This window comes from Calidris pugnax, unplaced genomic scaffold (assembly GCF_001431845.1).
Source record: "Calidris pugnax isolate Ruff unplaced genomic scaffold, ASM143184v1 scaffold20, whole genome shotgun sequence".
Classification (NCBI taxonomy): domain Eukaryota; kingdom Metazoa; phylum Chordata; class Aves; order Charadriiformes; family Scolopacidae; genus Calidris; species Calidris pugnax.
This window is the reverse complement of record NW_015094510.1, coordinates 18,615,986-18,642,467: the sequence shown is the minus strand read 5'-3', so window position 1 is coordinate 18,642,467 and position 26,482 is coordinate 18,615,986. Positions and strand designations below refer to the sequence as shown.

At 38.9% G+C, this 26,482-nt stretch overlaps 1 protein-coding gene across 1 annotated transcript; it reads left to right on the top strand.

Moving 5' to 3' along the window:
- Positions 1-2,169: 2,169 nt before the first annotated feature.
- UFM1 (ubiquitin-fold modifier 1) lies at positions 2,170-14,376 on the top strand. The gene is made up of 6 exons (XM_014966173.1): positions 2,170-2,253; positions 2,339-2,395; positions 2,777-2,834; positions 8,655-8,694; positions 9,123-9,155; positions 13,018-14,376. Coding segments are annotated over exons 1-6 (258 nt in total). The 5' UTR covers positions 2,170-2,251; the 3' UTR covers positions 13,086-14,376.
- The last annotated feature ends 12,106 nt before the right edge of the window (positions 14,377-26,482 follow it).

The window sequence follows — 26,482 nt, the reverse complement described above, 5'->3', positions numbered from 1 at the left end:
CATCGACTACAACAAGGGAGAACAGGAAAAAAGAAGGAAGAAAAAACAGACTAAATAATATTGCTTTAAACACAATTCTTTAGCATATCATACTTTACATTGTCCTTTACTCCCTTGAAAGCAGGTGGAAAATGCTATCAAGGAGGTTTTTTTCCCTATGTCGCATACAACTAAAATTACTATGGTAATGAATTATGGCAACTCAGAAAACGTTTATTAGGAAATATAAGTACAAGCTGCTAATGAACAACTTCTCCTTGTTCTTTTTTCACCTGCAGAAGGTTCAGACTGGAGAAAACATGAAAGTAGTTTGGCATAGAGTTGGAAACATGATCATCACCTGCATTAACAGATGAACAAGCAGGAAAGACAATAATTACCTTGCATTTCTGTGCACCCTTATTTAGCATTTAAAATAAATTAGATTGTCAAAAGTTATGCGTGAACAAAACTGGAAACTGCAGGTTTTCTGCCATAAAAGTATCCATCACTATCCAGACCAAACTCCAACTCTAGCTCCCCCATCGCAAAGAAGACATGAATGATTTTGAATATTAGGGGGATAGGAATCGGTGTGTACTTGCATCCATCTTCCTCTGCGTAACTTCAACAAGCACCTTCAGAACATTTTGGTTTGAAAGCAACACATGGACTCGAAACCCCAATAACTAAACCCAATGATGAACCACCCCCGCACTACACAGATATATTTGCATATATATGTGCACACACATGTATCTATATAGAATCAGAGAATGCTTAAGAGTTGGAAGAGACCTTAAAGACCATCTAGTTCCAACCCCCCTGCCATGGGCAGGGACACCTCCCACCAGACCAGGTTGCTCAAAGTCCCATCCAGCCTGGCCTTGAACACTTCCAGGAATGGGGCATCCACAACTTCTCTGGGCAACCTGTTCCAGTGCCTCACCACCCTCACAGTGAATAATTTCTTTCTGATGCCTAATCTAAATCTACCCTCTTCCAGTTTAAAGCCATTACTCCCTGTCCTATCACTGCACGCCCTTGTAATAAGTCCCTCTCCAGCTCTCCTGTAGGCCCCCTTCAGGTACTGGGAGGCCCCGATAAGGTGTCCCTGGAGCCTTCTCTTCTCCAGGCTGAACAGACCCAACTCTCTCAGACTGTCTTAATAAGAGAGGCACTCCAGCCCTCTGATCATTTATATTACCCTCTTCCAGTTTAAAGCCATTACTCCCTGTCCTATCACTGCACGCCCTTGTAATAAGTCCCTCTCCAGCTCTCCTGTAGGCCCCCTTCAGGTACTGGGAGGCCCCGATAAGGTGTCCCTGGAGCCTTCTCTTCTCCAGGCTGAACAGACCCAACTCTCTCAGACTGTCTTAATAAGAGAGGCACTCCAGCCCTCTGATCATTTATATAAAATATATATAAAAAAAAAAATATATATATAAGCACACATTTAAATCCAGCAGTCCCTTGTTGGCATTTGCTCAGAAGGAGGAGGACTCGTTTAGCGGACCCACACCTGTAGGCCCCCTTCAGGTACTGGGAGGCCCCGATAAGGTGTCCCTGGAGCCTTCTCTTCTCCAGGCTGAACAGACCCAACTCTCTCAGACTGTCTTAATAAGAGAGGCACTCCAGCCCTCTGATCATTTATATAAAATATATATATAAAAAAATATATATATATAAGCACACATTTAAATCCAGCAGTCCCTTGTTGGCATTTGCTCAGAAGGAGGAGGACTCGTTTAGCGGACCCACACCCCGACCTCGCCGGTCCAGTCCGAGGCGTGAAGGCCGCTACCTGCCACGTCCCTCAGCCGGTCCCAGCCCTGGGCCCACCACCCGCCAACCCCTCGGTTCCACCCGCCGAGCCCCCCGTCCCGCCCAGCCCGTCCCCGCTGCCGCCGCTTCTCCTCAGGAGCCGCCCGGACATCCCACCGCGACGCCTACGGAAGCGCGGGGGACTCAGTACCTGGGTCCTACCGCTGTCGGGGAGCACCCAGAGCCAATGCCTCATTAAAAATCCTCACCGCCCTTCTCCGGTGCACTTCACCCACACCTCAGCCTCTTCCCTCCCCGCGCTAGTGGGGCACTGAGACAGACACCCCCTCTATTCCTTCCCCATAGCGGTCAGCAGGACACTTTTAATTTTCCTTTTCGGTCAGGCGCGCCGAAGGCAGCTCAGGTGGCAGAAAGGCCGCGAAGGCCCCCCTCGGACGCCGGGCGGCGGTTGACGTGTCGGTAGGGAGCGGCGGCGGCCGGTAGCATCATGTGAGTGAGCAGCCCCCGGAGCCCCTCGCCCCCTCTCCTTCTCCCCTCCCTCGCCCCCAGCCCTAACCCGGTGCTCTCTCCCCAGGTCGAAGGTCACCTTTAAAGTGACGCTCACCTCGGACCCGCGGCTGCCCTACAAAGTGTGAGTGGGGTGGCGGGACGGAGCCGGGGCCTGGGGCGAGCCTTGCGGTGTCGCTGCCTGAGGCGGGGAGGCCATGGAAACCGGCGGCAGCGCAAACGTACACGCTCCTGAGCGGCCAGGGTCATCGTGATGGGGCCTCCTCTCTCGTAGAAAAGGTGTTTTTCAAGAGAGGTGGTTTTCTGGTGTTAACGCACTGGTCAGGAGTTCTCAGCTTTGTTGTAATGCTGTACCTACCTTTGATCTAGAGCTTAAATAGTACACACGCATCTTTGCCAAGAGTATTGCCATTGGTAAAATTGAAATTTTAGTTAGTAGTTTAATAGCAAGGTTGCTTTTCAGTTTGTTTCGGCAGTCACATATTTACTTATGTTGTAATTTCAGGTTAAGTGTGCCTGAAAGTACACCTTTCACAGCTGTCTTGAAGTTTGCTGCGGAAGAAGTAAGTAGAAAGTGATGACGTTGTGATTTTTTTTAACTTTTTGAACGTTTCTGGAAGAAAAAGCTTTTTAATTATAAAACAAAATGGTTAATTAAGCATGAATAATGCTCGTTATATAGTTATGGACACAAGCTTTACTGATGTCAGTGGGGGCCTGTCAAAACTTTTAGAATCCTAAACGTAGCAATGCCTGCACAATTTACACATCAGCGGTGGATATCAACACGCATCCTGTTCTTCTTTGCAATTAAATGAAATCATTTTATAGCAATAACGTACAAATTTATGACAGGGAACGTAATCTTTCTTTGGAAATGTTCAGGAAATTCTTTTAACTTCTCATGTTCAGTTTCAATACTCTCTGATTTTGGAAGATACATAATTTTTGATTTTAGAAGGTATTGAGATTAGGCATATAGGTTAGATCCAAAAACAGACTTAAATTGTTGGGGCCTTAGCGATACTGAATGAATACCAGGGTTTGTGAACCAAAGCCATGAGCTAAAACTAACGGATACAGTTGCAATTTAAGTTAGCAGAAAAGTAAGAAAATGCGGATGGGAAAATGCTGATAGCAAAAATAATACGCATATAGCATCTTTCTAGACTAACCAATCACTTAAGGATTAAGGGCGCGTGGACAACGCGTGATACCCAATCAAGCTTGCTCTATCTTGCGTGCTCGGCGCGTGATCGCGTGAACAGGAGAACAGAAAGAATATTTAAGAACGCAGCCTGTTTAATAAAGTTGGAATTGAACTTGCATCATACTGGTGCGTCGTTCTTTCCTGCTCGCTAGAACGGCGCGCAGCAGACTTAAATTAATAAGACATGGATAATGTGGTGGTTGTCTTCTGAGTGTTTGGTCTTTCACATGGGATTCAAAACCAATACGTGCCTAAATTGCATGTATAATGTATTTGGAAAGATGCCTCCTGCTTGTTTCAGATTAAGTGTACAAAAATTAAGAGATGTTCATCTGGTTGTAAACAGTAAAATAAAGTGCTGAAAAGCATGATGACGTTTTCTGTCTAGTCAGCACGTCTGTTCTTGCAATTATCTTCTGTCTTTTTAGGAAAACAAGGAAAACTTTTAGTTACTGAAAAATGCCATTTTTTCAAGCATTGGAATAATAATGAAATAGATAATTAGAAAAGATAACGGCCTGCGTATCATGGGTCTCCTTATGTTGTTAGTGTTACACCACTATATGACAGAAGTTCTTTGTGGAAACACAGCTTGTGGGCAAAGGTTGTGTATTGTTTTTTGTTGTAACTTCTCTTGAGTAGAACAACATACAGAATAATAAATGGTGTTAAAGATATTTGCTGATTTAATTGCTGGGGTTTCAACTGTGGTTTTTTTTCCCAGTTATTTTTAATCTGAACTAATGCATCCATGTCCACACAACCCATACATAGAGACCTAGACTGAAAAGTCTAATAGCCCAGTATGAGGGACCAGGAAAGATTGGAGTGGGACTGCGTTGGACACCAGGAATGAGAAGCCACTTGTGGTTGGGGAGTTGCTGTGAAAACTATTAGTTTTACCTCCTTGTGGAACCACAGTGTTAGTTGGTGATAGGGTCCTCTGTGAAATGGGTTTAGAAAAGAATTAATTACTTAAATGTTCATATTTAGCAAACCATTCTTTTAGTTGATGTTAGTATTTTGACCATCCATGAGAGTTTTGGTGTTTGATCCCAGACTGCTCTGGATCAGCACCATTTTATAGGGTAATTGCAGATGTGTTTTGGAGGCTCACAAGAAAAAATAAAAATGTGTGATGGAATGTAAAAGAGCCCATTGTTGCTAACGCTCACTAGGGTAATTCCATTAAATGCTTATGTAATAAACATTTTCTTTTAAAGAAAATAGAATATACAAAGAACACTTTATTAATTTCCCCTCAAAACAGCGTGAAGCACTTTGGTATTAGCCAGTGTTAGTGATAAATAGAAATTAATAACATGAACATATGATTGATTTTTCAGAATATGGCACTGTTTTTAGTTGTCATTGCTAACGTGTTACTGAAGCTTTTTACATCTCTGTGAGACCAGACAGAACTAAGTGCTTTGTAAATAGAAGGCAAAAAAGACTGTTAGACTCTTCCCCAGGAATGAAACTCCTTTGATCCTTCGTGAACAGCCATTGAAAAGAATGAGAAAGGAGTGACCAGTTTCACAGTACCCTGTATGAAACGTACAAGAAAAAAATCAAACTGTAGCCCTGGATTTTGGACAAATATGTTAGCTGGTCTTCAGGGGAAGAGCACTATCTCCTTACTGATCAAAGCTCTTGGAGCAGAGAAGGATTTAAGTTTTGGCTGTTTAGCCTTTTTACTGAGTCGTTTTTCAGAATTTTAAAGTTTGGCCAAATCATGACCAGAATTCCTCTGGAACAGTAGGAACTGTAGCCATGATGTAGGATGGTCATCTTATATATCAAGTTTCATTCACAAAGCTTTGTCAAAGGTTACGGTTTTACCAAGCAAAGTTTTCTGAATTACTTTCACTGCACAAAACAAGATGTGTTCCTCTTTTTTTTTTTTTTTGGCCTTGGAAACAACTGAAATACATAACGGATTTTTTTCTGTCATCTCTAGCACATCACATAACATGGGAAAGTTCATTGTACACAATTCACAATTGACAGAGATGGAAATGAAAGAAAACTGGGTCATTAAATGGTGAGGTCTCAGGAAGTCTCAGTCATTTGTAGCAGTCTCAGCCCTTCCCAATTATACGTTTGGCAATGATAATTTGGATAACGCGAATTGAACTCTTTCCTTATTGTTTATTTTCTGTTTATCTCACAGACTATATATAAAAATGTAAATTGAAATGTAGAGCATTGGAAACACTACTTTTTCCATTTTTTTATCTATTTATAGTTCTTTCAACAGTTGTCACAGTTTATTGTGACAGTGTTAATGTTCTCTTTACAATGTGTGATATCTGTTGGGTTTTTTCCTTCATCTGTTAGAGCCATTTGGTACGTACCTCAGGTGTACGTTTACACAGTACTTACAAAAAAAACCCCTCTCTTACATTTGTCGAATTGTTACTAAAATAGTCATCCATTTCCATTAAGTAAAGTTAAACTTTATTCTTTCATAAACATGTATATGTTTCAGAGTATTGTTTTGGATTTTTAATGTTACTCTTGATAGATTGGTGTTAAAATACTATGGTTTAATGCACTTACCCGCTATTATTTCTGCCAAAAGGAGATGAGCTTATTGCTGTAGAGGATTTTTGTTGCCATTGTAAAAAGTGAGAAGGGGATATAATTTTGCTATATGATTGACATACTTTCCTTTCAGTTTGATTGTAGATACTGAAAAATGTATTTCCTAGTATTGGAGAAATACGCTTTTGTGTGTCAGCCTCACTTATGAATGTATAAGGCAAATTCGGTTTCAAAGCAAGCCAGGGATTATCTACTGACTACAGAACTTCTTTGCTGCTTGAGTATCCGTTTGACTTTGTATCACAGAAACCTTGTACATTTGCAGCATGGGAAACATATGCTTAGCAGGCACAGGAATGATATTTGATTTAAGTAGTGAACCTTATGGCACCAAATTATTTCCAATGCTAGTTTCCTTTCCTGTATTACACTTGTGATGATAGTCGTGTGCTGACTATAGCTGACAACTGTTGCTGTTTGCTAGTATTTTGGGGTAAGATAAAGTGTTTTCCTCTCTTTTAACACCATACGATATGAAGTAATAAAAGAATATTGACTAGTGCTTCACTGACTGGTTGCTACACAGTACTCACGTGCATCTGATGTATAGGCATCAGGTAGATTCTTCTACTGAAAAGCAAAATGACGCAAAATGAGTAGAGGCATCCATCTTCCTGTGAGTGATCCGTACCTTTTCTTGAATTGTTACGTATCAGGAAAGACAGAGAAGAAATAAGAAGAAGCACTTAACATTCTAGAAGTTTTCAGAGTGATCAGTTAGTTACAATGGAAGTCTGCTTGTTGAAAAATAACTTAAGCATTAAGTTAAAAATATATTATCTGCTTGTTCAGGGGTTTTTGTGTTTATTCTTTTACTTTATGAATTGGAGATGGACTCATTTCAGGAGGCAGGACTTAATATGATTGACATTAATCGCACTGTTCAAACCTTATAAATTCATTTTCTCCCATTATGTAAAAAAACCCCAACCCAACACAAAGCCCAAACCGTTTAAAAAAATTGTCCTTCAACTACTAAGTCAAGATTCCCAAAGTTAGTGAATTTGAAAATGAAGGCTTGCTTTCTTCAGCATATGATATGTATACATTAGCTGTATGAGATCGCATATTATTTTTTACATTCTTACAGTTAAATATGTAGCTCCTATTTTATCAACTTCATTATTCAAATCTTGCTCTGAAGACAGATTGTTACTTTCCTCATTGCCTTTCAACAATGACACTGGTACCTTTTGCAGAAATTACTGTTTTCATGTCACCCTGCAAGATGAGGAGGTGACATGATTTACCTGCTATGGATGAAAAGCGAAGAGAGAATAATTAAAGTACTGCCAGTTTTTGAGTATATTAATAATTAAGTACTGTATTTAAGCATGGTTTCTGTTTTAGTTTAGCTGTTGCTGTTAATGCACAGTGTTTCTGCAAATCAAACCTGGAAATCTTTAAGTTGAGCAATTGGAAAATGAGGAAGGCACAACTAGAGAATGCCATTGAAAGGCATGGCTGAAGTGACTCTCAGCAGATGGGAGAGCTCTGCAGTTCTTCCAGGAAAGCACACAATGTTAGCATTCCTAGTTAGCTGCCTGTTTTTCTTATGCAATATAGCGAGGAGGGTGAAGTGCTTTGTGAGGAGATTTCACTGATACTTGCTCATTGCTGAGACACCAGTCTTTTACCTTAGGGGTAGTTCATTGTGCTCATGAATGGGGAGCCCAGGGAGGAACCTTTGGTCCTCAGACCAAGTAGTACCGATTGACTTCCACCCACCTCTTCTGTCCTTTGTGGCCCAGCCACATTACATAGTGCAGAATTTTCCTCTGGCCCTGCCTGGCTCCTTGTAAGCTTGAGAAATAGCTATTCTTGGCTTCCCCATCTCAGCTAAGATCTTCTGAAATAGTTGAAGCCTGTATGCAACGCAACCCCACCCGAGTAGGGCTTGTCATGTTGTAAAACTGAATGGATGTGTTGTGTATGAAGGTGGGGTACCGTGGAGACCCATGGTGGTCACTGAGGGTACAAAGCTGCATAGGCTGGTATCAGAAATCTGAGGAGGGAGCCAGATCTGATGCAGTGCTGCTAGTGCTTCCTTTTGTAAGCAAATCCTGGAGTGGACGCTCCTCTTGGAGCAGTGCAGCTGGACAGGTCCCAGTAGAGCCTAGAGAAAGCTAGGAAATTGGTCAAAATTAACCAAGATTAGCTCGAGCTGATTCTTGTTTAACTCCTGTTAGACATAACCAGTATGATTATTGGAAGTTCATTTCCAATTTCCATACATGTTTTTAGCTAATTCTTTATCCGGTATAAGAGGACATAATATTTCTCAGCTTTGCAGATGCTTAACTGTTATATTTTATCCAATGGGCAATAATAATTGGATTTAATTAGTTGTTTAGTACTGTCAATTTCACGCTTTGTATTAAGGTCTCTAACAAACTTTGATGTTAAGCCTTTATTTTACTATATCTGTAAATCTGAGGGGAATCTTTTCTCATAGTCTTTTTGTACCTGAACCAGCTAAAATTATAATTGCTTTGAATATCCTGCATATATTTTCTGCTTTAACTATGTCTCTTATGTTATTTTGTCCTACTTTTATTTCTTTTAGTTCAAAGTTCCTGCAGCAACAAGTGCCATTATAACAAACGGTAAGTATATAGTTATATTGGTTTTTTTAATAGTTTTTGTATTGTTTTTTCAGTGAAGGGGTATTGATAAAAGCAGAAGTGCCTTTTCTTTCACACCCTCTACAGACTGCAAATTGAATTTAATAATATTGCAGTATTAATTAAATCGCTAATGCATGGGATGAAGGTATTAAACCACTAATATTATTAATTTGGTTTTCTCCAAATATATAGCTTGGATTTTCTGTGCTGAAGGTTTCTTATTAGTTCCTGTATTAAGGCTAGTTTTCGTTATAGGAAATAGCTACATGAAGACCTGATGTAATAATTATATCTTCTTGTTATATTATATTTTTTGAGCTGCACGTTTAGTGTATTAAATTGTAATATGCCTGTTTCATCTTCCCCTCTTTTTTCTTTTCTCTTTTTTTTTCCCCTCTCTCCCTTAGATGGTATAGGAATAAACCCTGCACAGACAGCAGGTAAGTTATTATTTATGAAGCCTAGTATTTAAAAGCTCAGTTATTTGTCTTTTTTTAACTAATGCATAGCACTCAGGGTTCTATTTTAAGTTTTGATTTCTTAAATGGGAGAAGCATTACACAGTAGCTGAAACTACAGTCCATGTGTTGTGCAAAAGGCTAAATCCACAGAGCTGTTGTTCAGCGCTTTTTATTTAGGACTGTGAAAAAATGAGGCACTTATGATTTTCAGAGCTTAGGTATTTAGTGTGTAGTTTAAAAGAGCAACACTGTATTACATGTTACTGAAACAACAAGTAATAGCTATATTTTTTTCCCTCTATACCTAGTTCAGTAGTATTTGCTATTTTAGCAGCACTTCTGATGAGCTATGTTTAAAAAATAATACTTAGAGCAGGACCTCTAAGTGCCTTGAAAATCATGTCTTCAAGAAGAGAGGATCTTCTTGCTGATACCCCTCTTATTCTTGCCAAGGGATTTCATGTGAGAAACCTCTGATTTTGACTGTGGAGGCTTGCTATGAGACAAGAGTTTATCTCTGTCATGGAAAAGTGTAAAGATTTTTCCCATAGCCTCCTGAAATACATGGAAAAGTATTAAAGATGCTGAAGTATACTGATAACAGTCTGCTTCTGTGGACTTGTTCTTGAAAAGCTATACTTTTAAATTAATTTGGAAACTTACAGTAATCTAATCTCAACTCACATGAGACAAAAGATACAGTGGAGTGTGGAGTATCTTGTTAAGGAAGAAATGTTCTTAACTTTCTACTAAGAAATAGCAAAAATGGCTTTGGTGCTTGTGGAACCCAGTCATCTAGTGAAAACTCTGAATCTAATTTCACTTCTGCTTGCAAACGTGATGAACGGTGGATAGTGATTTGTTGTTTCTCCATTTTTTGCCTGAAATCTCTGCCAGGTCTCATTCATTTGTACCCTCTGTCTGCCAGTCATTATTGAACATAGCACACCGTATTTTTTTTTCAGACCTAAAGAGAGAATAAGAATGCAAGGTATTATCAGCATACTTAGCTATGTAAGATAAATAGCATAAAGTAAATCCTTGCAGAGTGAATAATAATAGTACCTGATGGTTAGAAGAGCGGTTGCTTGACATTAGTTTGGGGAACTTCTTGGATTTGTAAAAGGATGCATTTAAATGTAGTGACCCAATTCTGAGGTCTGCTGTTGCATCAACAAAGTTTGAAAATGAAGATCAAGTGAGTGAGTGTCTTTCTGCTCCACTGGAGGTTTCTGGTCTTCCTGGGCTTGCCTTAGGACACCTGGATTATGGTTTGACAGGTGTTAGGCCTCAGGCAGACTCCTCAGCTGGTGCTGTCCTCATCATGATCCTTGACCGAGTGTATTAAAAACACATGATAAGGCTAGTAATGTAGTTTAGGTACAAGATCATCACCCACATGTAAAGCCACATTTTTACATGACCACTCAAGAAAACTTAGGTGAAACAGATGAAGTCAGTTGCATAAATCAAGGTATACTTACGCTTTTTCTCTTCCTCAAAAGTATACTTTTATTTTCTATGATGTAGTTCAAATGAGTTGTAGCTTAATCCTACAAAGTAAATGTATTTTGGACTATTTGAGTCTTGAATGAAAACGCCTATATGGTAGTTCATCATGCTTGCAGCTCTGTATATTGAATTCACATCTCCAGTTGATTTGCTTTACCATTCCTAAGTTCTTAAAAATGTTGAGAAATTATTCAGTACTAGTATAAGGCAGCATCTCATAATCAAGGATGAGGTAAATCAAAAGTACCTAGATGCAAAATGTTTTCATCACAGTTTTAAACTTGTCTGCAAATGTAAGATTAAGCGCATGGATTGCACATGGATTATTTTTTTGTAACACAGAAGGTATCATTGCCCTGACGGTGCTGTGTGATGTTGTCCTTAAACTGGAGGGTAAAAAAAAACCGAACCAACCACAAAGCCAACACTCTACCGCCTCCCAAAAAAGCCCAAGCAAAGAACAATCTGCATTAAACCCATTACCCAGACCAAAACCTCTTCTCAGTTTACAAGTAAACATATGTAATTGAGATATAACCTTACGTTCAGCCTTATTAATTGATATCTCTGGAAATTGTTAGGGTAAAATGTACTTTTCTTTCTTTCTTTTTTTTAAATATATATTAAAGTTCCTGTAGATTGAACAGCTACTTTAGTCTTCAAAAAACTTCCCAAAATAAGATGATCTAGGAATAAAATCTTAGTAATCCTTGGGGATTTCAGAGGTTTTGTACTGCTCCACTGTTTCCCCACCTTTCTGAATAAAAGTATTCCTCAAGTGTGACTTTTATTCTTCCTACATGATTCCATGGAGCAGGAGAAATGAAAGCTGAAAAGGCTAGGCTTAGCACTTAATTCCTGTATTGATTTCAATTTTAAATCCTTCATAGTTTGGGGAATAGTATGCAGTAACTTTAATAAAACAACTGTGATATTAATGGTGGAAACAGACTGAGAGGTGGGGTGAACTGCTGTCTGCAGGCGATGCAGCTGTGGCACTTTTTAAAATTTCAGAGTATTATGGTAGCAATTGCAATATGGGTACTTTTCCTCTAGATTAGTAAACTTAATTCTCTGGTTTGCCAGTGTGGTAGAGTTGCCTTCAATGGGTTTTATAGATCTTTTCAGTATGTGGTCCTGGCAGATCTCTGAAAACAGAATGTCTTCTGATAACACATTCTCTTGAACTGGTTTGCTAAACTCATTATGTCAAATAAGTACAATGGTTTCAATCCTGATTAATGTGCCAGAAAAGTGAAGAAAAAGGGTAGCTTTGTTCCAGTTTAGAATCATAGAATATTTTGGGTTGGAGGGGACCTTTAAAGTTCATCTAGTCCAACCCCCCTGCTGTAAGCAGGGACATCTTTAACTATATCAGATTGCTTATAACTTGAACAAATATTAAATATCTTAATCTTTTGTATGAGAGCACTCTACATCCATGAAATAGGGTGCTTGGCAGAGAAATGCAGTTATGCTGCTTTTACAAGTCAACCCAAAGATGAATAAGAATAAATAGATATTATTAAAACCTGATATAGCAGAATTGCATACAGTCTGTTTCATGCACTAGCAGTATGAAGTTTAAAAAAAAATAATTCCCTATAGTAATTAAATAATGCATTGCTTTTAGTGATGTGTTTTCATTTTCAAATGTTACTTCTAGTAGAAGAAAACAGCAACCTGAATGATAATCCTGAATATATGCAGCAAGTATTCTAGATGTCTAAGTATTAGAAACTTCTAATAATTATACTGTGTCCTCCTGAAAAGACTATCATGATTAAGGCTATACAGTAATAAATATGAAGTTCAAGATTTTTTTGTGCTAAAATGAGACTGACTTATGCTTGGATATATGGAGAGCCTTCCTAAAGGAAAAGTAGGGTTGAGGTTCTGAAGTTAGAAGCAGATAAGTACTGAACCATGAAGGGAATTAAAAATTAGAATATGCACGAATGACCTCAAGATAAAAAAAAAAAAAAACAAACCTTATAGAGAAGTAGAACTTCCTGTCTTGACATGATGATGGCATATAAGTGATATCAGACATTGAAGTGTGGAACTTCAAGGTTTGAAAGGCCGTAGCTTGCTAGTCTTATTAGATGACTTTGAGTGTGGTATTTTTATTTAAAAACGAGCTCTTTGGAGTGAGAGGGATTAGATAAAATTCCATGGAAACATAAAAAGATATATTTCTGGCATATTAGAGGAATTACTACAAGGATGTTGAACACTGAGGATTATTATCCCTTAAATGTGTGTGCTTGTTTTGGTAATGTTTTATTTGGTTGGTTAGTAACACGTTCTGTTCTGTTTGTTTGTTTAGGAAATGTATTTCTAAAGCATGGTTCAGATCTACGGATTATCCCCAGAGATCGAGTCGGGAGTTCTTAACATCTCCTGAAAGATTTGGAATAAGTGACATTGCCATGCAGAAAAGGTCGATTTATTTTGGAACTTCAAAATGCTTTTTTAAAGCTAGCAAAAACAACTTCCCAGGATTTGATTTTTTTTGAAACAGAGATAAGGTTTCATTTTCTTGTTAAAATACATTAACTCACGCACTGATTCTTCTCTGACTAGTAGAAGAGTGAACTGATTGCATGTTGCGTTCCTGAAAGAAAGCTGGGACTTTTCTATAGGTGTTACTGATGCCACAAGGGTGAACACATAGTTAAGATCAGTAGATATTTAAAATATTGGATATTGTTGAGCCTACTTGTGCAAGGGGGAACTGTGTTATTATTTTGCGGCAAAGAAATTGTTCCTACTGAGTGCTAAAACTTTTTCTTTTTTCCTTTTTTTTCCTAAACTTCCATATTCAGAGGAACATTTTTCACATGATTTAAGTATAAAGCTCAAATAGAAGGGACATTTCAGGGGTTTATTAGTCAAATGAGTAAATAACTGCCAAATGTTCCAAAGTACTTGTACAGTTTCCTTGCTGCAAATATTTTAGTTAAAGGAGAAAACAGACATTTTTATGTATTAAAACTTCATTTGACTTATTGTGAAGTTAAATTAAATTGCAGTTTCACAGAATTTGAGAGACCTAATCTCCTCATATGGAAGTGTCACCAGCTGAGAAGGATTGCAACGTAATTTGAGAATGTGTAGGTACTGGTCAAATATGTCATTCCTTTTTCAGTAAACTAATATTGGTTCTTTTTAAAAGTCTTGCTTTGTTACTGCGTGTTACATGGGAAAAAGCATAGAATTCACTGAAATGTTTGTGTTCAGATTATATGCTTCTTGTTTATAAATTGTCAGGGGTAAACTATCAGTTATATACTTTAATTAGACAAATTGCTGCGTCTCTTGAACTGGTAATCTACTTTGTGATTCAATATATTTGGCAAAAATCTTACCCAATTGCATTTTTTTTTTCTGTCCTACTGAGGTTTAACAGAAAGAACAATGGGCAATGTAGTGCTTGGTTAAATGAGTATTGTTACAAATATGAACTGTCCTGTGCAATAGTTGTGCTCTGGAAAGATGTTCAGCTAACGTGTCAGATAATTCAGAAGTACAAAATACCGTTCTGAATGAATGTAAATGGAATATATAGAGGAAAACTCTTCTGAAAGTGGTATTTGACTATAAACATTTTCCAACTCTTAAGATAAATTGTAAAATTCTGGGTTTTCCTTTATTTTAATAAACAATTATATGAAAAAAGTGCAAACTTTGTTCCTCTCATATTCTTGATTAGATTTTGACAATAATTATAAACTGCCCTTTAACCTGCTAATCAGCATGCTTTGAGATTCAGTTCAAGCCAAAAGATTCTTAACGTGCAGAATTTTACAGAACACTGCCCTTAAAGGGCAGAGTGCGTAGTTTCTAGTAATCCAATACCACAGTATAATTACGGTGAGCCAATTTATTGCTTGTAATTTTTGTCTGCAAATCTCCTTTACTGAATACCTGAAAAACCTCCTGGTACTGGAATATAACGAACAGGATTTTCCCATCTAAAGGTACAATATAGTTTTCGAAAGGCCATCATGGTTAAATTCATTTTGAAACAGATGCTTTGATGTTTATGTAAAGGAGTCTTATGTAAAAATAATTTCAGATGATGATTAACATTTCTTACACAGTTACTTAGGTAATAATAGGAATAACAAAGTAGTTTGACATAGTACATTGCAGGTAGTTTACGTGATGTGCAAAGGATCTCTTCATTTGGAACAATAACTGGTCTTTATTGTACTTCCCAAATTCCCTACACCTTTGTCCCTATATGGTCTCTAAAATCTGAACATAACCTTTCTGTCTGGTAAAGAGGCTTGATTTCAGTAGTAAAATGGACTTAGCAGATGTTTGACAGTTGATTTGATGTTTGCAAGTTCATTTTGTTATGTCTTAAGTCATGTTTGACATGGTTGTATAGGGTAAATTTAGGTTTAGAACCAGACTTCCTAGGGCTTGGGAGTTGTCATGAGGTTGTGAAAAGTGCTGTACTCTCAAAATTGTACTGGTTTGTCTCACCGTGCTTTGGAAATCAACTCTACCTGAAGTTTGTATTGTCTTTGCCTCTGGTTGTAACTCCACTGGTGTTAAATGGAAGATTTCAATTATTTTTTATTAACTTCGTCATGAGTTTGCTGAAGTCAATTTAAAGGGTCTTTTTTTTCCTGTATTTTACATTTGTAAAAGCATGGCTGGTTTATGTCATAAGGGTATTCTGTGACATTTCGGGAGGGTCATAAATTTTAAAAGTCCCACCAAAACTCTTAAAGAGCAGTATTCATTCTTTTGCTTTCTACAGTTTTATTAGTCTTATTTTTCTCAAATCTATTACTTGATAGAATTTGAAGATATCATGGAAATTTTTCAGGGAGGGAAGCACAAGGATCTGATGAAGTATGGAAGAACGGGAAGAGCTAGGAAATGACCCTGATAATAGTTCTGGCAGTAGTATGGCTTTCTTCCTTGTGTTCCCATGGTCACAAAATCCAACTTTCTTCTGTTTGCGATTAAAAGACCATTTTCCTCTCTTGTTGCTACTACATAATAACTGTAAAAATTGTTGACAGCAGGCCTCAAAAGTCGAGAATTTTTCTTCTTTGTGTTCAGGTTGATGGTGAAAACCCACCTCCCTCTGCTGCTGCAGTGATACAATGAGCAGGAGCTGTGCCAGCACAACTGCACAGCCTTAGTGGATTCGGGAGGTGCTGGGGGCACAGCACTCCTTTGTATGGCAGCACATGGGTGGCCATCAAATGGAGCACTTTAATGGGCCGGTGGAAAAAATTAAATCCTGCAGTCATCCTAGAAGTGCTGCGGAGACTGTTCCAGTGATTCTGGCAGGAGCACTAAGCTCCAGCTGGGTACAATTCACTCTACGTGCAATACATTGTGTTCAGATTTAAATACAATATACCCAACTGTACAGCTCGCTAGTGAGTTTCAGGCACTGTTCCTGCTGTTGGAAGGTAAATGCTGGGGAGTATTCACAAAGCCTAGGCTGATCTTTTAGAGGCTAAAAGAGGCTAATCTCTGTGGGCTGTTTCTGAAGTTAATGGAAGTGAGAGTCCTCCAGAGAGAGATTCAGAGTAGCTAAATGAATCTTCAGTTCTGAATCGCCCTCTGGAGGAGCCTTCTCTCTTTACTGGCCAGAGAAAGCCATTGAGGCCTTGGCCTGCGGGGGCTAATGTTAACCTTTCCCAATACCTTCCCCAACAGGTACTTCCCCCTCCTATCAATATTATATGTTATGGCATACTGATTCGCTGTTGTTTCATCTTAACTTGTTCAAAACCAAAATTACAAGAGCATGTGTGGATGAAAACAAACCTACTTTTTTATGTAATATCATTTGTTGAATGCATTTTTTTTTTTTTTTTTCTTTTTACAGCAGGTTCAGCAGCCTTGGTGGGAGTGTGGGGGGGAAGGCTTGTTGTTCTTTACAGAAAGCTTTGTCAGGTTGAAATTAGTTCTGTCAACAAACAAAGAAGAAAATGTGTCTACTGCAGAAGAAAACAAAGGATTCTACTACTTCATTTTTTCACAGTATAGAATCTGTCTCCTTTATCTCCCTGAAAAGGTTAAATATTCCTGGAAAGCAGATTTTATAGGGTTTAGAGTGCATGCAAATAGCCACTAATAGAGAATCAGGTGCAGGTGTTCCTGTTGATTACTATGAATAAAATCCTGAGGCAATGAGTGGGAACTGTCAGTGGCTTTCACTGATGTGAAATATCAGATGTTTTGTGTAAGAACTATATCAACCTTAGAGGGTTTTGATCATTTTAATAGAGAAAATTGCTCTTTGATTTGGAACAATAGCTCAAATTTGTCCTACAATCAAATTCTATTTATAGACTTGAAAATACTCTTCATGTGGTGGGAATGAGAAGATCACTATCTGCAGTCCCTTTCACTGCTCATGAGATTCAGCTGTTGTATCAGTTCTTCACAAGGGCTGCTTTAAAAGATTGAGGTTTGTTTTTATATATGACTTGAGGTCTAATTACAGGAGTCAATAAAGGAGCGAATGTTATTTTGAATTGAAATTAACTGGATACAGAGTTCTACATAATTTTTCCCAATAATATTCCCCTATTTGTCTGCAAAAGAAACCTTTGCAGTACAGTAAACAGAAGTACAGTACCCATTTCCTGCTCACTTACCAAAAATCAAAGATCAAAGGTGTGGTCATGTAAGTGGTTGTCATGTCTTCTGATAATGTAGACTTGATTTCATGTCCTGGCAAAAAATAATTTTTAATGGCTGTTTCAAAATATCATTGGCTATTAGCCACTTACTAAAAGTCAATGAAAAAACCAGTGATGTTGTTTGCGGTCTGTCTTGGGGAACAAACAGTGAGAATTCTGCAAACTTTTGGTGCTTACTGTGCAGACGAAGCAGATAACCCTCGGCAGGTTTCTGCACGAGAGTCGCTTAAACAGGTCTTGTAGCCACTCAGATGTGTCTGCTGCTAATTTAGTTTTCTATTTCTTGACATTTTTCTTGTGTAGAGCTAGGCAAAAGCTATTTCAAAGCTCTGTCACAAAAGCGTGTTGATTTCTTGCCTAAAATCCATTGCTTTTACCTGACTGTTCAGGTGAGTGTTCCTGTTGCATGGTTGTGGTAAACACACCCGTAGGGCTGCTGCGGTTTCAGAGGGAGCAGTGGGCGTTGAACTGACCGACCTGTCCAGGTGAGTGACTTCCAGAAAAGTGAGGTTGCCCCCCGTGGAGTCAGTTGAGACACCTTTGGATGTTGCTCTCGTGTAAGTTGCTGACTCTATAGTTGATAATTCTTTAGAGAGCACTGAAATAAAATCTATGAAATGTGGCCTACTGCTCTAATATGCACAAGATAGAACACAGGAAAGATGCTGCTGAAGTGAAGGGGGTTGCTGTTGGCAGAGGTAAGGACTGGTCCTAACAACTAGACAGTTTTGCATATGGGACCAGATTCATTCCTCAAATTTGACTTGCAGGGGTTTTTTGCTAATCTTTTGAATTCCTTATGAAAATATATATTTTTATTTTTTTTCTGTGCTGTGTGTATGGCTTCTTGCATGATGAAGAGGGAATACAGAACCATGTCTGGGTCGACAAGCCAGGGTCTCAAACCAGACTTGGTGGAATTCCAGCCCTTGTTCTGGGAATGGTGTCTGTATTGTACATCCAACAGCCAGCAGTTAAACAAGGAAGAGGTCATGAGTAGAGGGAGAACACTACCCCTCTAAGACAAATCCAGAGAGAGAACTCCAAATACTGATGTTTGTCTGTGTTTGGTCATTTTCTCCCTGGTGGTATGCACCTTTCTGTACAGTTGCCTGTGTGCGTGTGCAGACTGCCCTCATGTCAGGATAGCGTGTAGCCTGCTGTTTTCAGCATTCTCCTGAGAAATGAGAGAGGTTGATCTTCAGGATAAGGAGAAGATTGGATCTTCATCTTAATACTGCAGGTGAGCCCAGGCAGCCAAACTCCTAGGAGGCAGGGGGAATGCCCTGACTCCAAACTGGCAGCATGCGAGTGAGATCTTTGTGTTTAGCAGAGTTTTGGAGGGCTTACAGTACAAAAAAAGGGCATTGATAAACTGGATCAAGTCCAGTAGAGGACTACCAGGGTGGTTAGGGAACTGAAGCACATAACGTAGGAATAAAGAGTGACAAAGCTGGCTTTATTCAGCTTGAAGCAGAGAAAGGTGAGGAGGAATCTTTCAGACATCTGAGGGGTGGTTGTATAGATTATGGAGACAAAATTGAGCTAGAGGTGGACAGTGAAAGCAGTGGACATAGATTGCAGCGTGGAAATTTTTGATTTATAAGGAAGGAAGTATTCATAGACTGCTTGAACACTGGAACTGGTTGCTAAGAGAGGCTGTGGACTCTCCATATGTGGTGATACATCTGTGGTGATGATTGGACAAGACCCTGAGAACTGATGTAATTGAGGCTGGCCCCGGTCTGAGCGGGGCTTGAACCAGATAAACCCCAGAGATCCTTTCCAACCTAAGCTAGTCCCTGGCCATTTCTTTGCCTAATCCCTCTCTCACAAGTTTTGCTTGATAGAGAAAAAGCTCTATTTTGCTTTATCTTAGGAATTTGCCCAGATAGTGGCAACATGGCAAAGCCACAGCTCTTCCTACTTGACCACTTTTTGCCCTCCGCACATCTCTACTTTCTGAGAATACCTGTAAAGGGTTAACAGCCTTTGACCTCCTGCTGGGGTGGCAGCAAGCTTGTCCAGAGGGAGCAGTCACAATCTTAGTATCCTCTACTGTTGTGTAGAAGCTGTGATGCTGTGACAATTGCATGGGAAGTTTGGAGTCTGATAGAAGAAATATAAATGCATGCGTATTCATTAGGGTGTTAACACCAGCCATTTTGTAAATTACATTTTTTTTTATGTTTAAATCTAAAACAAAAAGGTGATGTTGGATGTAGCTAATCAGCTAATATTTATTGCAGTAGCTTTCTAAACCACATTTTCCTCGTGTGGGCGGGGGAGGGAATGTAAATAGCATTACTGTAATAAAATGCTGTCAGAGGATCCATGTTGCTTGAAAAATTAACAACTTTCAATTCATTTTTACATTGACATTTCCAGTTAGCAGTAGTGATTTAGCAGCAGAGGCCCATTAACTTGTGACAGGGTTCTGTTCTATTGCTGTGGGCTCCCGAGCAGGATACAAATAATGCTGGCTGACAATAACAGCAGCTCGGCATCTCTACCCCCAGCATGAGTAGTGAAAGATCATACAAGCACTCAGAGGTGTCAATAAGCACCACCCTTGCAGAGCAGGCTATTAGTGCATGAACAAGGGCACAGCACGTCTTGCCAACTGTACAGTAGTTGGTGTTATCCATTATAGGTGACAATGAAATCAAAATGGCCCAATTATTTATGTTAGATTCGTTTAATTCCCACTTCTTGACTAAATACTATTCCAAATGAATGCATCTGTAGCTCAAAGTAAGAGTGACCAGAGTGAGCTCAGGTACCGATTATTCTTATTTCATGGCTCTGTTTTGGACAACTGCAGCTATCTCCAAGAGAGACCTGTTCTAGGGAGGGATTGTAGGACAGTCAGTGCCATGTAGCCTCAGGTCCAGGAATCTGTCACTCAAAAGCGGGTCTGAAGTTTACCTGTTCCATTTTTATTTGTAATCGTGTGGCCATAGAAACTTAGGATGGAGATCTTCCATTGATGTTTAACCTTCAGAGTCAGGGATTGCTGAAGATTTAAACACCATATCTAAATATCTGCAAATGGCAGAGGAAAGCAATTTTAACCATGTGCTTTTGTGAATTAGCCTGTGACTTTTGAATTTCTTCTGCCCTACTGACATGCCAGAGGAAATTAATAATGGCAGAAAAATTTGCAGCCATGGAAAATGTTTAGGGAGGGTTAAAAAAAAAATCCCTAGAGGAACTAAAAAATGAGAGATACAGGGTTGGAAGGGATCCCTGCAGATAATCTAGTGTTGCGGTTCTCTCCAGACTTCCACTGGTGACCACTGCCCTGTGTTTTTTCTATTGCCCTGATTCTACATGTTTCCAAATATCAACTGAAGAGGCAACTCGTCTCCAGGCGTCTCTTAAAAAAACTCTCAACTTCTTTCAGTTCTGACCATTTAGAACTGTCCTGAACAAGACGATCAGTCATATGTCTGATACCGGTTATTCTTCCATAGGAGACACCATCTCTTCTTTTCATCAAAGTAGTGTAGACTATTTTATCTCTAAATGATTAAAGTAATGCGGTTTACACCGGGAAACACAGCTAAGGAAACAGCAAATACATAGTGTTTGGGCTCTACTCTGGAAATAGTTAACGGGTATTTTTAGGTCTCTGAAATAAAATTAGAAGAAAATGCGTAACTTTGCCACTTTATACTGTAAGTAAAAAGAATAGTAACTTTTTTGATACAATAATTGTTCACCTATTTCTCTTGTCAACAGGCTTGCAGGAATTATATACATTCTACATAGGCGGAATTTCCAAAGCGATCTGCAACATCTCTGGAAAGTTGTTAGAGGTCTAAAGTTGAAAAAAGGCTGAATAAAATTGGTCTGATTTAACTATTGGTCCTGCAATAGCTAAAAAATAAGGCAAGGATAGGTCTAACTGTACTAGAAAGTGTCTTTGCAAATGTGTTCTTCTTTTAAAGTACTGGTTAAAAAAGACACTGCAGTCTCTGGAGGTTTTCTAGTCCAGCATTTGACTATACTTATATTTAGAAAGTTTTCCTAAACTCCATTTTAATTTGTGAAAATTAAGCCTGCTGCTTCTTCCTCTCTTCCAAGTGTATATTTAGAACAACTGATGGAACCAATCACTGCAGGCTCCTATTTCTACAGGGTGTAGGAGAAGCCTAGTCAATAAATTTAGGACTACTAGCACAGGTAGGATGGGTTCCAGTCAGGGAGGCTTTTACAGAAAACAAACATGTCCTTAATGAATCTAATAAACAGCACAGATGTGGGAGATGATGCTTCCTGTTCTCTGCAGATCATTGGTTTTATTAGTGTCTTGGCTGCCCACAGTGTTGCTGGTCATAAACTTGGGGAGCTTGAAACTTTCAGTTTTCAGCTTGAAACTAAGCTGAAAAAAACCCCTGTAGATTCTGCTTTAATTAAACTCCTGTCAGAGGTATTCAGGCAATAAATTAATTTGGAATCTTATAAATAGCTCTATCAATTCAATTAATTTCTTGCGTGATACATTTAAAGATGTTCATCTTTCTTCATGAAGGTGCTTTTTTCACTTGCGTCAATGCTGCCATTTTCACACTTCATTATTCTTTTTTTTTTCTCAGAATTCTCTTCCCATCTACCTTTTTATAGTTTCCTTCTTCTTTTGTTTTAATCCAAGTCAGATTGTCTGTCTTTAGCTTGAGTCTTGTTCCATCCCAGCTCTTTGAATTCCATTTTTCCCATCTTCTTTTCATGAAACCTTTCCACAGTCTTCATTCCTGTTATTTAATGTAGCACAATTAAAGCAGTCCATGTTGTTGGCTTATTCTGAATTGCTGAACAACCCTCCTGCCTCTTTTGCTTTCTTGATCCCCAGTCTAGCTGATGCTTTGACTGTAATTGTTTTCTCTTCCCGGTCCCAGCTAATTTGGTGTGTGAGGAGGTGCTGAAACATTAATGTGTATAGCTGGAAAAGTCTCCTCTACACCAAATACAGGTTCATTGAAAAAGAAAAAAAAACATCTGGCATGCAGAACACAGGCTCCGGTATTTTGGAAATATATTATGTCAGTCTGGAAAACTCAGTCATTACATTAGCTTTGTCCTTTTCCTTTAATGCTTGCTGCTTTTTCATATTCTCCACATTGCTTCAGTGGAACTGTGTTTGTGTTACTCAAAAGATTTCAGAACTGAAAAGCAGTTCTCTGAGGTAGGAAAGTAGTTTGAGGCAGAAGAGCTTCCCTTTAAGCATCTGGCAAACAGCTTAATCCAAAGTGAGCTTTCCATCCCTTTGCAGGATGGTGTACTGGATGCTTGCTGGAGAATCCTATTGTTTCAGGTCATTGGTTACCCACTGCTCATCTTATACCAGAGGTTTGTGAAATGTTTATTCTTCTAAACGCTGGATTTTTTCACATCCATAATGAAGTGTACAATTATTTTTTTCTAAAAAAAAAATACATTTTTTCAGCTACATCTGCTTATTGCTGATAAAAGTCCAACTCTGTCCTTGAGCTGGGTAAGCTTTGGATCAGGCATTTATATGCTGTAGACCAAGAGCGCTGCAGATAGTTGTCAGGGAGATAAAGGAATAGTAGTCTCTTTTGGCCAGAGCACTACCACTCAGGTGATTCAAGAATTCTCTAATTCTTGAATCTACATTTGAGCTACTTTGAGCAAGCCAAAGCTACTTCAAGTGACTTTAAGCAACCCATGAACTGCTTTTGTGCCTTATTTTTCCTCTCTAATTTTCTTTTTGTACTTAGTTTTTAACTTTTTGATGTGGTTATCTTCTTTTTTTTATTTTTTTTTTTTCTGGAATAGTGCTTAAAACATAGTTTAAGCCCACTATCCTACAAATCCACAGTAGACTATTACTTCCTTGCTAACTACAGCGGCTGATAATCAGTATGGCCAGCTCTCATGCAGAGTGATGAGAAGGACAATAAACAGAGCATGAGAAACTGTTTCAGGCATTTCAAAATAAGCCTAACTGCAGCAAGAGACTATAAAAATTACATTGGTTGAGGAATTAATTCAGGTTAAAAAAAAAAAAAAAAAAAAGTCTTTCCTCAAGTAACAGGATATTTTGTTAATGGAAGCTATGAAAAAAGCTCTTCTCCAGGCACTGAGGGGCTTTTCTTGGGAGATGCAGAAAAGGGTCCTCTTCCAAATAGGCAGGGTGGCTCACGTCAATGTTTATGACTGATTGAGGTGAAAATAGAGCAGCCTCCCGCACAGGTGGCACTGCCAGGGACAATTTTTGCTCTGATTTAAGGCTCCTGTCTATTGCCACTGTGGTCTCCAGGAGAGTTAGTAGGACAGTGACAGAAGCCTCATACATATTAAATACATTGAGGGTGAAATGCTTAATAAACCATCACATTCGGAGCCTTCTTTCCTTCTCCACAGCCTCGTCTATCTTGACTTATTCCTGCTCTACAGAGGAAGTGGCAGGATTTAATAGTCTTTTATTAGTATGTCAGCGTTTGAAATGGCCATGGTGTGAGGAATAATTTAGGGTAAAAAAAAAAAAAAAAAAAGTCTTTCCTCAAGTAACAGGATATTTTGTTAATGGAAGCTATGAAAAAAGCTCTTCTCCAGGCACTGAGGGGCTTTTCTTGGGAGATGCAGAAAAGGGTCCTCTTCCAAATAGGCAGGGTGGCTCACGTCAATGTTTATGACTGATTGAGGTGAAAATACAAGGGGGCTTATCTCCCAGGTGACTACATGTCTTGAAGTTGGATACTGGTATCTCTGAACATGACCGCGTGAACTCCTTGCTACCGTGTCCCCACCCCCATACAGTGCCTTTCCTCCTGCTAATTAGCATCTCCATCTACCAATTGCTGAGTAAAGTTCCACGGATCTTGAAAAATCTGGTAGATTGGCACCATCCCACCTGAAATAGAGTGCAAATCTGTCTTTCCTTCAAAACTGTGGAAACTAATGCAGGGTTTGTGTTGTTGGAGGGCACAGCCCATGCTTTTCATCAGCGTGCACCTCGCAGGGGCGTGCATATTACTGGATTATTACTACGTTTGATCTTGCCACTTTGCAGCACACTCACATTATTATTGTTAAACAAAAACACTTTGCAAAGCTGTGCAGTCTGTTGAATAGCAGCATCTCTGCTATTAGTGGATTGTGGAAAGCGACCTGTGACAGTATTAACTTTTAGCTTTATGGCTGACTAGCTCAAGCTGAGAGTGACTGATGGGTTGCAGGAGACTCCCTAGCAATTAAACTGCCTGTCACTGAGAAATGCTAACTTAACATTTTGATCCAACTTACAGGAAAGAGGATTAATACACAAGTCTTCTCTTTACATACGGTTGCTCTCAATCTGCCACACTTGGAATACCTGCCCTTGTCTCGTGCATAAAACAACACAAGGTGGGATAAGGAAAGAGAGAGGAGACATTAGAGCTGGTTCTTTTCCAAATCTATTCCTTCCATCTTCTACTATTCCCAATGCAGGTCCCTCCTGCACATCACAGAGAAAGGACTGTAAACTGTAAAACTTTTTTCTACCCCACAAGAGAATATGTGATCCCCCAGAAAATGAGGTGAATGTGATATTACGGGCTCTCTCACTCCAAAGATACGATAACATGGGAAGATTTCCTCTGTTGAGCTACAGCCTGACACTTTTGTTTTAGAAATGAGAGCTAGATTATTTTGGCAAAATGTCTATTACCAGTAGTGGAAGCCCTTGGAACTTGTTAAGTAAGTAGATATATTACCTAGAAAGTAGGTAATAATATCAAGTAGGAGAGCCTGCAATAATGAAAGCATAGATGTAACTTATATACAGGTGAGAAATCAAACAGAACAGTATATGTATGAAGCCAATCTAAATTGCCATTCTGGTGCAACATGTACATCAGTCAACAAGACTACAGTAATATTCTGTTTCTAATTCTTCAGCACTTCCTGTCAGCTCATACATTTTTAAGGTAAGGTTTGGGAGCAGTCTTGGTTTTGATTTATTTATATATTTTTTTTCCATCAGAAAAAGCACAAAGTTGATGAAATGGAAAGACCTTTTTCTTAAAATTTCACGATGAGGGGGCGGGGGACAGAAATAAAATCACCCCACACAATAAAATGCTTCAAATGACAAAAACTGCTATGTCTGCGCTGGTGTATGGAAGGTATGTCATGTTATTGTAAGATGGAAAGTAGTTGAGGAAGAACTTTTTTATTTCTCTGGAAATACTGGGATTTACTTATACAGATCTATGGCTCCAGAAAGGGATAAAAGTGCATTTCTACATTCCTAAGAAAAAGCAAGACAAAAGAATTTAATTAATCAAACTCTGTTGATTTATTAAGCCTGTCTTCTGAGTACAGTTCTTCATGTAGCAGAGGGCAGGTGAGAGTTTAAATGAATGTTTCATACTGCAGTTCTCTGTGAAGGAAAATGCCTTAAATGGCTACAAACTGAGTACACCTCTGCTGCTTCATTTGTCTCATAAAAACATAAATTTTGCATTTTGGCACTATGTAAAATAACAGTTCTAAGCAAGTCAAACATAGGAAGAATTGCAAAATGTGCATATGTAAGGACCAGGCGAAAAAGCATTATTAGTTATAGCTGCCTGGAAAATGTGTTTTCTGTCTAGAAATCCAAATTAATTTAATACTGTTTACAGAAATTAATTCCTGAATTTGTTAAAAGCGCAGGGCTCGCTATAGAGACTTGCTGGCAGAAGCATTAAACATGGAAAAGTTTCTTAAAGCTGTGGAAGGGAGCTTGCTGCCAGCATCCATAGGCAACAGGATGGCATCATTGTTTGGCCAAGGCCTCATCTTGTATGTCTGCTCTGTGATAGTCCATGAGATAATTGATGGCAAACTACTTCTGTCACGTATGTTAGGCTACATGATACATTCATGCAGGCCATGAAACCTCCCCACTGTCATTCTCTTATGATTAATTGCCCTAAACAGATCAGTCTCACACAGTTACATGGTGAAATCCAGACAAAAATAGAGAAAACAAGGAAAAAGCAATTGCTCTGTTTGTGATACCATGCGTTCTACAAAGTGTACAGACTAAAAGAAAAACCAAACAACAAACCCCCAACATATTACTTGTTTGAATGCCTGCATTTGGGTGTGGAA